This window comes from Notamacropus eugenii, chromosome 4, assembly GCF_028372415.1.
Source record: "Notamacropus eugenii isolate mMacEug1 chromosome 4, mMacEug1.pri_v2, whole genome shotgun sequence".
Lineage (NCBI taxonomy): Eukaryota > Metazoa > Chordata > Mammalia > Diprotodontia > Macropodidae > Notamacropus > Notamacropus eugenii.
Genome location: NC_092875.1, coordinates 394971298 through 394984323, shown reverse-complemented (window position 1 = coordinate 394984323; position 13026 = coordinate 394971298). Strand labels below are relative to the sequence as shown.

The window sequence follows — 13026 nt, the reverse complement described above, 5'->3', positions numbered from 1 at the left end:
AATTTCACTGTTGCAAGCAAAAATAGCAGATTTTCTGAACATTTTTAACTTAAGTGAATAATTCAAATGTTAGAAAAGTATAAAATTGGGTATAGTTTAGTAAAAAAGAAGATTCGACTGCAAGATGAACACCTGTGTTTTATTCTCAGCTTAGCTATGGACACACAACCTCAGGCAAGACAGTCAAATCTCTCTGACCATGAGTCTCTCCATCTCTAAAAAAGGAATGATACCTGTTCTTCCCTATGTCACAGGTTTTTCTAAGAATGAGCTAACACGTGTGAACATATTTCTAAGACTTCTCATGTAAAGACAACAAAATCCAGTGCCATCATTATTACAGATAGGAAACCATGGTGGTAAAGTAAAAGATAGAATGCACTTTAGCAAAGATGGATTCAAACCCTTTGTTTTTAAAATTAAAATACTGTTCTTAACCACATACTGGTATCACATGTTCATGCTGTGTTATCCAATAGTACTGTACTTACAGTAATAAGAACCTGACAGTCAATATTACAGCTTAATGATAAAAAACACCTTCCAGGTTTTCATATATGTGGTGTAAGATTTTTATAATTTCCAGAAAGGTGAGGAGAGGAAACAGAAGAGGTGAAGATATTCACTTCAGAGCAATCCTAATGAGTCACACATCAAAATGCCTGGTACGAATATTCACTACACACAATGGATGGGTTGTCAACACCATTTCTCCTTGTTAAAACTTGAAGTGAATAGCTAGAATTTGGCTTTGAAAATGCAGTGGAAAGGAGTTCTATTCCGAAACAGAAAACATATGGCTTAACATTGCTCCACTATTTCATCAACAGGCTCTTGGTTCTAGTTGCTACAGCATTCTAATCACTAATATTTATGATTCCATAAGTTATGCCAATCAGTTTACATCCATGGAATTTTATGTTATCTATGACAATTCCCTTTCAGGAAAATTTTTACATGATTGTAAAAGGTAATCAAATTTTAAAGCATCTTCTACAATGACCAGACAATGGCTCAACAGCTTTTACATGCTGCAACTTCAGATGAAGAAACTGTCACATTAAAAGATTGCTATCTTTTAAATCAGCTTAGAGAATGGCTACTTAAACAGGTATAACTTTTTTCAAAATAAGTTTTCATGAACAGTACTATAAATAGATACATGAGCTTCAGATCTACTTAAATTAATTTTATCCCTCAAATAAATGTGAAATTGAAATCCCAAAATAACCTTTCCTTGATTTTAAAGAATACACTAGTTTATATAAAGCAACATAGAAAAATAATTAGGTTTCCCAAGAGAAAGAAAATTCTCAAGTGATAAATATTAAAAATTAAATTTATTTTAAAAATAAGCAGCATTTAAATACAGAATTTTTTTTATGGTTGCATAAAATGACTCAAAACTTGAGTCTTTCTTAATCCTAACTACATTAAACAGAAAGACAACACTGCTACTTAATCATGAAGTACAAAATGAAGCTATGGAGAATATTTCAGCAATGGCAGCTGAATTCTCTCATTCTCTTTGCAAAGGAAGTTATTCAGAACACTGAAATTGGCCTATTTATATCTTTGCAGGAAAGAATGATTGCAACATAAAACACCTGACTGCCCTACTATGTGCTATTATTTAGACAACTGTAAGTCTCCCAAATACATGGGGTTGAGGGTCACCTTGACTATGAGATCACTTTTTGGCAAGATCTTTTTATTTTTCAACAATTTAGACCAATCTCATTAAACTGTTATCTGTAACAAGTGTTGTATCGCACTCCTAGAGTATTCACTTAATAATGTCTTGGTCCAAAGTAATTCTGACTTAAGAGCACAAATGTAACATAGAACAAAAGATTTATAAAAAAATCTGACAAGTTCTTTATCTGAACCTGGCTCCAAATTCATGTTTTGATGTAGGGTAGTGACATCAGTGTTTAACAGTATTAATTAGCTTTCATATTTTCAAAGAGGAAAAAGTAATGTGAAATCTTTGCAATATTTTGACAAAGCAGTGATGCTAAATGGAACACTGGCAAAATTAAAAATACAAAATATCCCTTTTGATTTTGAGACATTTGCTGATTATATTTACTTTGATCATGAAACTGACCTACACTCTAGAGTTACATTAGACATGTTTTTGCTACAATAGTAATGTTTAATGCTTTGATAAAGTAATAATATTTTACAAATTCTATTAAAGACAGGAAAAAGACAAGGAACTACCGGAGTGAAGAAAAAAAAATCACCCAGTTTCTAACCTGTAAAGAATTTCAAAAGTTGAACATTTTACTTCATTACATTTATCACTTTTGAAATAAACTTCATTCAATTAAGACATTGGCCGTATTTTCCTAATCTAAGAGAAGCAATGAATAATTTTAGAAAAACTTGAATGAAACTCAATGCAGGAACATCTCTATAGTCTGGCCAATTTTATCTCTATATATAGGAATAAACTTTTTGCCAACAGATCAAAACTCAGTACCAACAAAAACCAATTGGGGACATAAAAATTCTTGCAAATTTTAATATTTAGCAATATAAGAATAAGAGGAGAGCTAGAATTTATAGAACATCACACATTTGGGATAAGCATATACATTTGTTATTCTGTTCCTGTCAAAATACTGGAAAGTTGGTAGGAAATCGCTTATGCTTTAGCTAGGACATGCCATACTTCTCATTAAAAAAAAACCCCTCAGACTAGAGAAAAGTAAGGATGTAGATGGTTTACATATAAACCACAAAAATGTCAACTAGAATGTTGTGTTCATCCCTTCCAAAAGTCGGCATCTCCCCAAGCTCTTAGCTGCAAAGACAACCCCAGTCAACCTGGGACTGCAGAAGACAGAAGGGGCTTCAGATCAAACCTGAAAAAAGGACTAGGTAAGCATGCTGTTCATACCTTCTTGTGATTCAAATATGACCTGGCTACTAACAAATGACCAGCATCTATGCTAAGTCACAGTGGAGGATTTCAATGGTCAGTTCTTCTCTGAATTAAAACCACCAAGAAGTAACAAAACAAGAAGAGGCAGCTGGAGTAATCATTTTAAACATCAGGATGAAACCTGAAATTGTAGCACAAGGAAGAAAGTGAGGGAAAACATTGAAGAATGTGTCAACAAAAGGTGATCAGGAAAAGAAAATCAAATGTCAGGAGCAAAGCAAGGGCACTCAGGTTTCTTAGGGTTGTTATGAACACAGTTGAGTAGAGTAAAAATGAGCTCCCATACATTTTTGCCATTATTTTCTATAAAATAAAAATCATGCATGACAGAGGAGTCTCTTGAAATCAAAAACTGTCTCATATCCATAGTCCAACTAAGAAGGAAGGGTCTCCAGGGTGAGCAACCTTAAATATGCTCAGTACGGTTATCCAAGGTAACACACTTTACTTCTGGGATTAAGCCACCACCACCATCCTCACCCTCAGGACTTTGACTAAAATCTTAAAGATTAGGAAATTTTTCATTTTAAGATTAAACAGTTTTGAAGAAGCAACGGATGGAAACATGTAGGAGGTCTTATGTTTACTTGGATAAGTTGACACACTCAAGAGAAGGGTGAAAACACTTTCTTCTCCGCTCAATACCAAGGGGATGGTGTCTTGGGGTAGACGACCTCGAGGAACAGGGTTCTGGTCTTACCTGCATAGAAGCGGATGAGGCACCCGATCTCCGAATCCATGCCCTCCTCCTGCACCCTCCACAGCTCCCTAAATCCCAGCTGGAAGAGGTAGTCATTTTGAATCTGCAGGGGCTTCTCGTGTGCCTCCAGCCGACGGGTCGTCTCTCCGTGAAACTGCACGTACAAGGTGGGCATCGGGACGGTCTTGTCCGCGGCTCCTCCGTGCCCAGGCGGCGACGGAGCGGGGACACCAACTCCTCCGGGCGCCTTCTCCAGAGGCCCGTCCTGGGCGACCCCACCGCGGCTGTCCACCCCCTTCGGGGTTTTCGGTGGTGACTGCGCTGGGCCAGCAAGTGAAGAAGGATGGAGTGGCGGGAAATCGCCGGGCTTCTCCGCCACCGGCCCGCCCGCCAGAGACGGAGCCGAGCAGCCCGGGGGAAGGGCGAGGCCCGACCCCTCCGTGGGCGTCGGGGCTGGCACAGGGGCAAGGGTGGAATCGGCCTCCAGCTCCTCCGACGAGGAGCTGCCCCCGCCCCCCCCGCTGCTGTAGGGGTCCAGTCGGTCCGACACGCTCTCGGCGCTGGGGCTCAGGCTGAAACTCTCGGTGTCCGAGGCCGGGCCTCCCACCACGCAGTCCACCGGCCGCAGGTCACCCAGCAGGGAGCCCGGGACCCCTGCGTACACATCCCCCGGGCTTAAGTCCGAAGGCGCCGGGCTGCCGTGGGTCAGGCACCCCACAAATCTCCCCGCGTCGCTCCGGAGCGGCAGATCCCCCGGGGGCGTGCGCGGCTTCCCCCCGACGGCGGGCTCGACGAGCTCCCCCAGCCCGTTCTTCCTCGGCGGCCGCTCCCCGGGCTCCTCGTCCGGCGCTGTCAATTCGGGGCCCCGGGCCACCTGCCTCTCGCAAGCGCCGGAGGGGACGCCCCCGCGGCGGGCCGTCGGGGCGTCCGAGGCAGGTCCCAGCCAGTGCGGCTGCGAGGGCCCCCGACCCACAACCTTCATGACCACGCCGCCGGCGCCGCCTTTGTGCCCCAGCTGCAGCAGGCGGGCCGCCACCTCTCCGGCCGTGGTGTCCAGCGTGCAGAGCACCGGGCGCAGGTAAGTCGAGGCCATGTGGCGGTCGAAGACGTGCACGCAGCCCCGCTGCAGCTGGTGCCTCACCCAGTCGCGGTCGGACGGCTGCAGCTGCATCATCTGCCGATGCTTCAGCAGCAGCGTCTTCCTGTCCAGGCTCCGGGTGCACAGCGACGCCGAGGCCGAGCCGGAGGCGGCCAGGCTGGCAGCGCTGGAGGAGTGGGAGGCGGCGGCGGCGGCCGAGGAATTGGAGGAGGAGGACGAGGTGGCGGCGGCGGACAGATTCCTCTTCAGCCGCCCCCTCCGGAGGAGCAGGGAGTTGGCGCCGCTGCCCGCCCCGGGGGCCGGGGGAGCCCCGTTGGCCGCGAGCAGGGGCGCCCCTCTCCTCCTCCTCCGCACGGTGCCCCCGGCTTTGCCCGGCAGCGGCCCGGCGGGGGCCTCCTCCCCGGCCCCACCGCCCGGGAGGAACTGCATGGTCGGGGTCCCCGAGGGCAGGGGGCTGCCTGGGCTCCGGCCGCCGCCCCCCGCCGCCGCCGCCAGAGCCGGAGCCCGGTCCTCCCTGCTGGTCTCTGGGAGTCGCTGCACCGTGGCCGCGGCGGCGGGCTCCATTGCAGTGGAGCTGTGCGTCTCCCCCCCCAGCTCCGGAGCCAGGAGAAGGGAGCGGGAGGAGGTGAAGCGAAGGTGGGAGAGGGCGGCGGCGGCGGAGGAGGAGGAGGAACCGGGAAGGAGAAGCCAATGGCGTTCGGGGCTGCCGTTCCAGGGGATTATGTGGCAATTCGGAGCATTCCGTCGGTGTCTCGGGGTTCCATCCCGCTCGCCCGCCTCACCGCCTCCGCCTCCTCCTCCTCCCCGCCCCGGACTCGGGCGCCCAGGCCTCTAGCCACGCCCCCTCCCCCCACCTTCCCGGGCGAACCAGCAGTCCTGGAGACGGGCTCATTGAATATTAATGAAGCTGGGGTCTGGGCCGGGTGGAAGGCGGGAGGGAGCGAGGGGAGGGGAGCACCGTGCCGGGTCATGAATATGCATCGTTGGCGTGACGGCATTCCACGGCGAGATGGGGCGGGGCACGGGGAGGGCCCCGAAGAGACCGTGAGGGAGGTGGGGCTTCAGGGTAAACAAACGTGACGCGTGCGTACAGGGGCTGTTTCCTGGGAGGTTTCTCTCCGCCGCAGCTCCGGAGGAGGCCGCCAGGTGGGAAAAGGAGGAGGAGGATGGAGGGTGGGAAATGGAGACCACGAAGCTACGCGCAGCATCATGGGAAATAGAGTTCTGAGTGAATAGGAAACTCCCCGCAAGTGGAAGCCGAAAGACTACGATTCCCGGCGGACCTTTCGCACCAGCCCACCCTCTCTAGCCCTGGAGCTGGGCTGTGTGGCATGGGAACGGTGCCCTCTACTGTTGGGCAGGGGGCTGGGAGGGGCGTGCTTTGGGTCTGCCCCTGGTTGCTGCCCGCTGCCTGGTGACCATTAAGGACACTTAGCCGCAGGTACCTTTCCACCTTGATCCAGTGCCTCCGTGGGTGTGTGGGCCCTTCACACCCTTCTCCTCCCTCACTTCCTCCCACTTACTACCCACCCCATACTCCTTCAGCTTTGGGCGGGGAATCGCATCTTTGTGCACTGGAGGCTGAACCGGGTTTGCATCCGAACACCGCATCTGTAAGACCCTTGACCTTGGGCAGGTCACCTCCGGGGAGTATCCCTCAGATTCCTTATCTGTGCCGGGAAAGGAGGCTCCATAGACAGAGCACTGGGCCTGGAGTCAGGAAGACCGGGGTTCAAATCCAGATGCAGACGCCGACTAGCTGCGTGACCCCGGGCAAGTCATATCCGCTGGAGAAGGAAAGGGCAAACCACCCCGGTACCCTTGCCAAGAAAACCCCCGACAGTAGAGACCATCGGGTCACAAAGACAGAGACCAGGGAGCCGCAGGAAATTGAAGGCGGGGGCTAGATACAGCCAATCAATCAAAGAGTTTATTAAGCACCTTCTCCGTCCCAGGCCCTGTGCAAGATGCTAGGAATGCAGACAATCGATCCATCATGCGCAGGACAGGAGGAGCTGACAGAATGATGCAGATCATGTAGAAGGTCCCTGCTAGCTCTCAATCAGTGATTTGCTTTCCCATGACCTGCCCAAGAAACCCTATTTAAAGGGAGAGTGTGGACTATCAAATCCTTTTCTCTGGGCCAGAATAATAGGATTTTGAGGATACATTAGAGGATATATTGAAGTACACCCAGACCAGGAACTCTCAAAGTATAGGCCTAAACTTTCCATAATGATAGGGTATGTTCATTTCTAATATGGTAAATATCAATAGATACTGACAAAACCACATAAAAACTTTTTTGGGAGGGGTTCTCAATAATTTGGGTACAATGGGTAGAGTGCCGGGTCTGAAGTCAGAAAGACTCATCTTCCTGAATTAAAATCTGGCCTCAGACACTTACTAGTTATGTGACCCTGGGCAAGTCACTTCACCCAGTTTGCCTCAGTTGCTCATCTGTAAAATAAGTTGGAGAAAGAAATGGGGAACCACTTCAGTATCTTTCCCCAAAAATCCCTGAATGGAGTCCTGAAGAGTCAGACGCAACTAAACAACAAATAACAATAATTTTTAATAAACCTTCTGGCTTAGACCAACAGCTTTTTTTTTTTTTGCAGATGAAGACTTTGAGTGAGACTCGGAAAAAACTTGGTCAGGAAGGATTCTTATGAAAGGGTTAGAAGTACTGAAGTCATGGAACTACTGCTATCTCCAAAGAACTAAAAATAAATATCACACAGAGAGCAATGGAGAGTTACAGAGAAAATATAAGCAGGCTACGATACATAACAAAGGAAGGAATTTCAGAGAATTCAAGGATGTTATCAAGGAAATTTTAATAAAGGTGATGAGGCCTAGACCATATGCTCTTCTAGAATCCTAGCAATGGGGTAAAGAGAAATTGAGGAAGGCCTCCAGCACCCCAGGTGAACACCCTCTCCCAGAACTTAATGGAGGAGATAGGAAAGAATCCCACAGGATAAGCAGACATGCATGGGTTACAATCTGCATGGCTAGAGGGAATGCCCTTTCCAATGAAATCACAGATCTACTGGAATTATTTTAGAAAAGGCTCTATGATCCATGTTAAATTTCAGTCTTGTCCTTTCCTCCTTACATTAGTCACTCAGCACACTTCCCAATCTTCCTTGCACAAAGGAAAGAAATTTCTCATATTAATCTTATATTTCTGATTTCTAGAGTTTAAGGGTCAACCCACTACTTTGGAACTTTATTTTTAATCATAAACTACTGCTTTGTATCACTTCTAGCTTCTGGAGTACTCAACAGTTTATTTGAGACCACTATAAGAAATTACTGAACTATATCCGCTCTTGTCTCTAGTTCCTCTCTTTACCCATCCTTGTTAGAAGTTTGTTTTTGTTTTTAATTTTATCATCTCTGTCTTTTCTCTTCTGAAGATACTTATACACAAAACATTTCTTTCCAGGAAAGATCTCATTGCTCACCGGGTTCCTATTGCCTGTGGAGTTTTTCTTTGTTCACTGTTGTGAGCTTAGATAATACTGTTTGTCGGCAAACAAGGGAATATTTTTTGTCCTCGTATATAGGAGTTGCTTTTGTTCTTTGTAGAGGATGAAAGGAAAGAAAATATAAAAATTTCAATAACAAAATCATTTGAAATGCTAGAAGCTGAGCTAGTATTTAATATTACAATATTTAGCAATACAGTTTGAAATTTCCAAGATAATCTCAATTTATTTCCTAATGGACTTAATCATTGATCAAACTGGAATATTGTTAGTAGTCATAGTTAAACAAATTAGAAGGTTATCCATTTCTCTGATCCTCACAATCTGGCAAACTTCCCCAAAATAGGCATTAGGCACAAGAGAGAAAGCAATTTTACTTATCTCCAAGGTCTAAGATACCAAGAACCTTAATGATAGAAAAATCAGATGAATAGCAGAAGGAACTAATTCTCATTCTAATTTCTAACCTATTCATCTTCACCATTCCTTTTCCTATCACCTACTGTGCTCAGCTAGGTAGTGCAGTGCGTAGAGCACCAGTGCAGGAGTTAGGAGGGTCTGAGTTCAAATCTCCCCTCAGATACCTGACACTCACTAGCTGTGTGACCTTGGGCAAGTTGCTTAACCCCAACTGCCTCATCCTGGGTCATCTCCAGTCATCCTGATGAACATCTGGTCACTGGATTCAGATGGCTCTGGAGGAGAAGTGAGGCTGGTGACCTTGCACAGCCCTCCCTCACTCAACAAACAAATTCAAGTGCAAGTCCTGTCATCATTTCTCTGATGGCATGGTCTTCTTGTCTTCTTCACAACAAAGGATGAACACACACACTATGCTCTGACAAATCTGCATAAGCCTACCCACGGGCATGTAGAAGAACTACACATTACCTGCTCCCTCTTTTCCTCCCAGTACCATGGAAAATCAAAAGGCAGGAGCTTACTCTGGCTGGAACAGAATCGTGACAACACAGCACTCTGTGTGGCAATTGTACTCAACCTAGAACACTGAGGAAAAGAGGGGCGTATATGTAGCATTCCAGTAAACCAAAGTAAAATGATCTACCATCCAGATGGGGCTGGTTCTGTCCTCCTAAAAATCACATGAGGCAGAAACTGAGGCTGGTGAAATGTGAATTGCCTAGCGTGAGAGGAAGCTCCAATGGCTCTGACCTCTAGCCCCCATCAAACTGCCATCAAAGGGGAAGGAGTCAGAAAGTGATCAAAAGAGGGGAAAGGGGAAACCATAAAAATCTCAGAAAAAAAGACAAGGAGAAAAAAAGGAACAAGTAAATAAACAGGAAATCTATTAATAACAGAAAGAATATGGCCTCTGGACTAGCTAAATCAGTCCACACATCTATGAATCAATATTGCAAGAAAAAGGAAAATGATGAAAAAATATAATACTTGGTAAGGCAGAAGACTCTGTGAATTCCCAAGAGAACACAAAACTACAAGAGATTATTCCTGAATTGTTTAAAAGAGAAATAAGGATTCTAAAAGCAGATTTTATGGCCTGTAAAATAGAAATAATGGCAGAGTATAAAAACTTGAATCCATAGTGGTAATTCTCAGCAAAGAGCAAAAAGGGGGATTACTGATTGGGAATGCAAATACACAGAAGTAAAGGACAACCTGGAAGAGAAAAGCAAAAAAGCAATAATATTAAAAGAAAATATGATCCCCATGCAAGCAAAAAGTTTCATACAGACAGATTACCTCAGAAGAACCCTGGTCAAAAAAACCCTGGTCATAAGGCAAGGAAACTGTCCAGAACTTTTGAACACAGAAAACTAAGAGCCAATCAAAGTAATCCACAGGCCACTTCAGAAAACAAACCTTAGCTTGCAGATTTCAAGATATATAGTGATTAAATTTAACAGTTCTACTGAAACAAAAAATTCTGTAAGGCACCAGGAAAAAAGACTTTCAATTATAAAGAAAAGAAACTTCAAATTTCCAAGACTATTTTCATCCATCAGAAACCACAGAAAGGAATGAAATAATATATTCCAAAGAGCAAAGCAATTCAAGATATAATCCATGGTGAAATTTCCTGCAAACCTGAACCTGATAATGAAAAAAGATGAATGCTCAGTTTAAAAAAAAGAGGCATTTGAAGCGTTCTTAGAAAGAAAAGACTAATTAAATAGGGCAACAAACAATTAGGCTTTAAAATGACATTAAACATGTACCATATCATGTTCTGGATAAGTAAAGCATCTTTCACAAGGTAGGGATTCACAAAAAAGAAAAAAAAATGTTTGTTAACCGTATTAGTAAATTAAATGCAAAGAACAGAAAGTTACTAAACTATTCATATTCTTTGACCTAATGATCCCCACTGCTGAATATATAATTCAAGGAGGTCAATGAGAGAAAGATTTATGTATACAAAAATATAACAACATTTTTTGTAGAAGCAAAAAAATATAGACAAAATGATACCCATCCCCTGGGGAATAACTAAACAATATACTATAATGGAACATATGAACTGTATGAAATTATAAGTAAGCTGAATTCAGAGAAATGTAGGAAGACTTGTGTGAACTTATGCCAAACAGAGAAAGCAAAGATAGAAGAACAGTATGCAGTTTTTTTGTTTGTTTCATTAACGTTTAGGTTCACGTTTCCAATCTTTGTGGGCAACTCCCTCATAGTGAAGACATTCCTCCAACAATGCAGAGCAACGACATTCCTCCAACAATGCAGAGCAACTATTCCTCTGTATATATATATATATATATATATATATATATATATATATATATATATATATATATATATATATATATATATATATATATATATATATATAACTTATGTACTTGAAGAGTTTGCAGGACAACTGACATGTTATTTGCCCATGGTCACCAGGTAGTATGTCAGATTTGAACATAGGTCTTCCTGACTCCAAGACCAGTATTCTCTGCCTCTCATGCACAATAATTACAATAATGTAAAAGAAAACAACACTAAAAAATATCAGAATTTAATGCAATGACTAGTCTTGGCTCCAGAAACTGAAAATGAGACACATATCCTTTCTCTCTTAGAGGAGAAATATTGAAGTTAAGAAATTTTGCATACATTGTCAAACCCAGTTGCTTTGTCAGTGGGGTTTTCTACCTTAACTGTTTTCTTTGTTATAAGGATGGGTTCTTTGGAAGAGCAGATGCAAGGAAGTTGCTAAAAACAATGAAGAAATATAACCTCCAAGATAATACTATTAGATGGACTTAGAACTAATTGAATGGCCAGTCTCAAAGAGTAGTCAAAGTCTTTTTGGAAGGAAATCTCTACTAGAGTGCTTCAGGGATTATTGTTTAGCATATTTATTAATGACTTTGATAAATGAATAGATATTTGCTTATCAAATTTACCGACAAACACCAAGCTGGCTGGAATAGCAAACATACTGTCTGACAGAATCAGGATCCAAAACAAAAATCAACTTCACAATTACTAGGAAGAGGCATGCTTAACAGTTTATCTAAAAAACGACTTAAGAGTTTTAGTGGACTCAGTGTGAGCCAAGAATGTAATGTGGCAGCCAAAAAAATATGTAATGTGCTTTTGGACTGAAGTCAGAAAGGCATAGCTTTCAAATATTAAGAAATGAGAGCCCACTTGCACTATGCCCTATTCGGATCCCATCTGAAATATTTGATCAGTTCTGTATACCACAGTTAGGGAAAAAAATTTGATAAGCTGGAGAACATCCAAAGGAGGGCAGCCAGGATGACAGAGAAACCTTAAGTCCGTATCATATAAGGATCATTGAAAGAAATGGGAATTTCTAGCATGGTGAAGAAAAGACATAGGAGATATTGTAACTGTGTTTAAGTATAAGAAGGGTTTTCATGTGGAAGAGAGATTAGATTTCTGTTTTACTCCAAAAGGATGAACTGAAATAATAGATGAAAGTTGCATAGAGTTAAATAAAGTCTTAATGTCAAGAACACTTTCCTAACAGAGTTGTCTAAAACTGAAGTGGACTGCTTCTAGGGTAAAGTGTTCCCCCTTCTTGGAGAATTTCAAATTTCCAAGACTATTTTACATCCATCAGAAACCACAGAAAGGAATGAAATAATATATTTCAAAGAGCAAAGGAATTCAAGAATCACTTGAATAATCACTTGTCAGGGATGCTTTAGTGAGAATTAGAATTCTTTTCTGGTACAGGTTGTACTAGATGGTTGCTGAGATTCCTTCCAAATCTAAAAATTCCATGATTGTGTAATTCTGTGACTTTGTCTTTAAAAAAGGGAGGGGGGCATCAACAAAACAACTTAAAAGAATAAAGGGAATCAAATTTGAAAGAAAAAAGGACATCAATTCACCTTGAAAATTTCCCTTTGAAATCATTTTCCAAACAATATAGAAGCTTGTCAAGTGAAATATAAAATTCGAAGGAAAATAATCAAAGTTTAATGTGTGCCATACTTCTTTTTTAAAAATATGAATTACAATTATGAAGTGTTGCTTTTTTAAAAAATTTTGCCAAGGGTTTTTCAGCTATTTATGGGATATACATAAATTTTTCTGCTTAACAGAAAGATTGGGACAAAACCCCAATGTTGTTTGTAAAAGAGCAAGTGAAGTCATGTGTGTTATATCAGAAATGTCATGGTCTCAAAACCTAAAGCAAAATTTCTGACTAGATACTTTTTAAAAGGTCACATGTGAAGGAACAGAAGTAATCCTTTAGAAAAAAAAGTGTCACCTTCAACAGTTTCAAACCCTTAAGCCAATTTGTTAAAACATTTCA

The 13026-nt window shown here is 42.9% G+C and overlaps 1 protein-coding gene across 1 annotated transcript in view; it reads right to left on the bottom strand.

The window, feature by feature from the left end:
* PHLPP1 (PH domain and leucine rich repeat protein phosphatase 1) overlaps positions 1-5556 on the bottom strand; it is a 299915-nt gene extending 294359 nt beyond the window's left edge. The window contains exon 1 of the mRNA XM_072605517.1: positions 3654-5556. Coding sequence (XP_072461618.1) covers positions 3654-5316 — 1663 coding nt within the window. The 5' untranslated portion in view covers positions 5317-5556. The remainder of the gene's footprint in view (positions 1-3653) is intronic.
* Positions 5557-13026: the final 7470 nt, after the last annotated feature.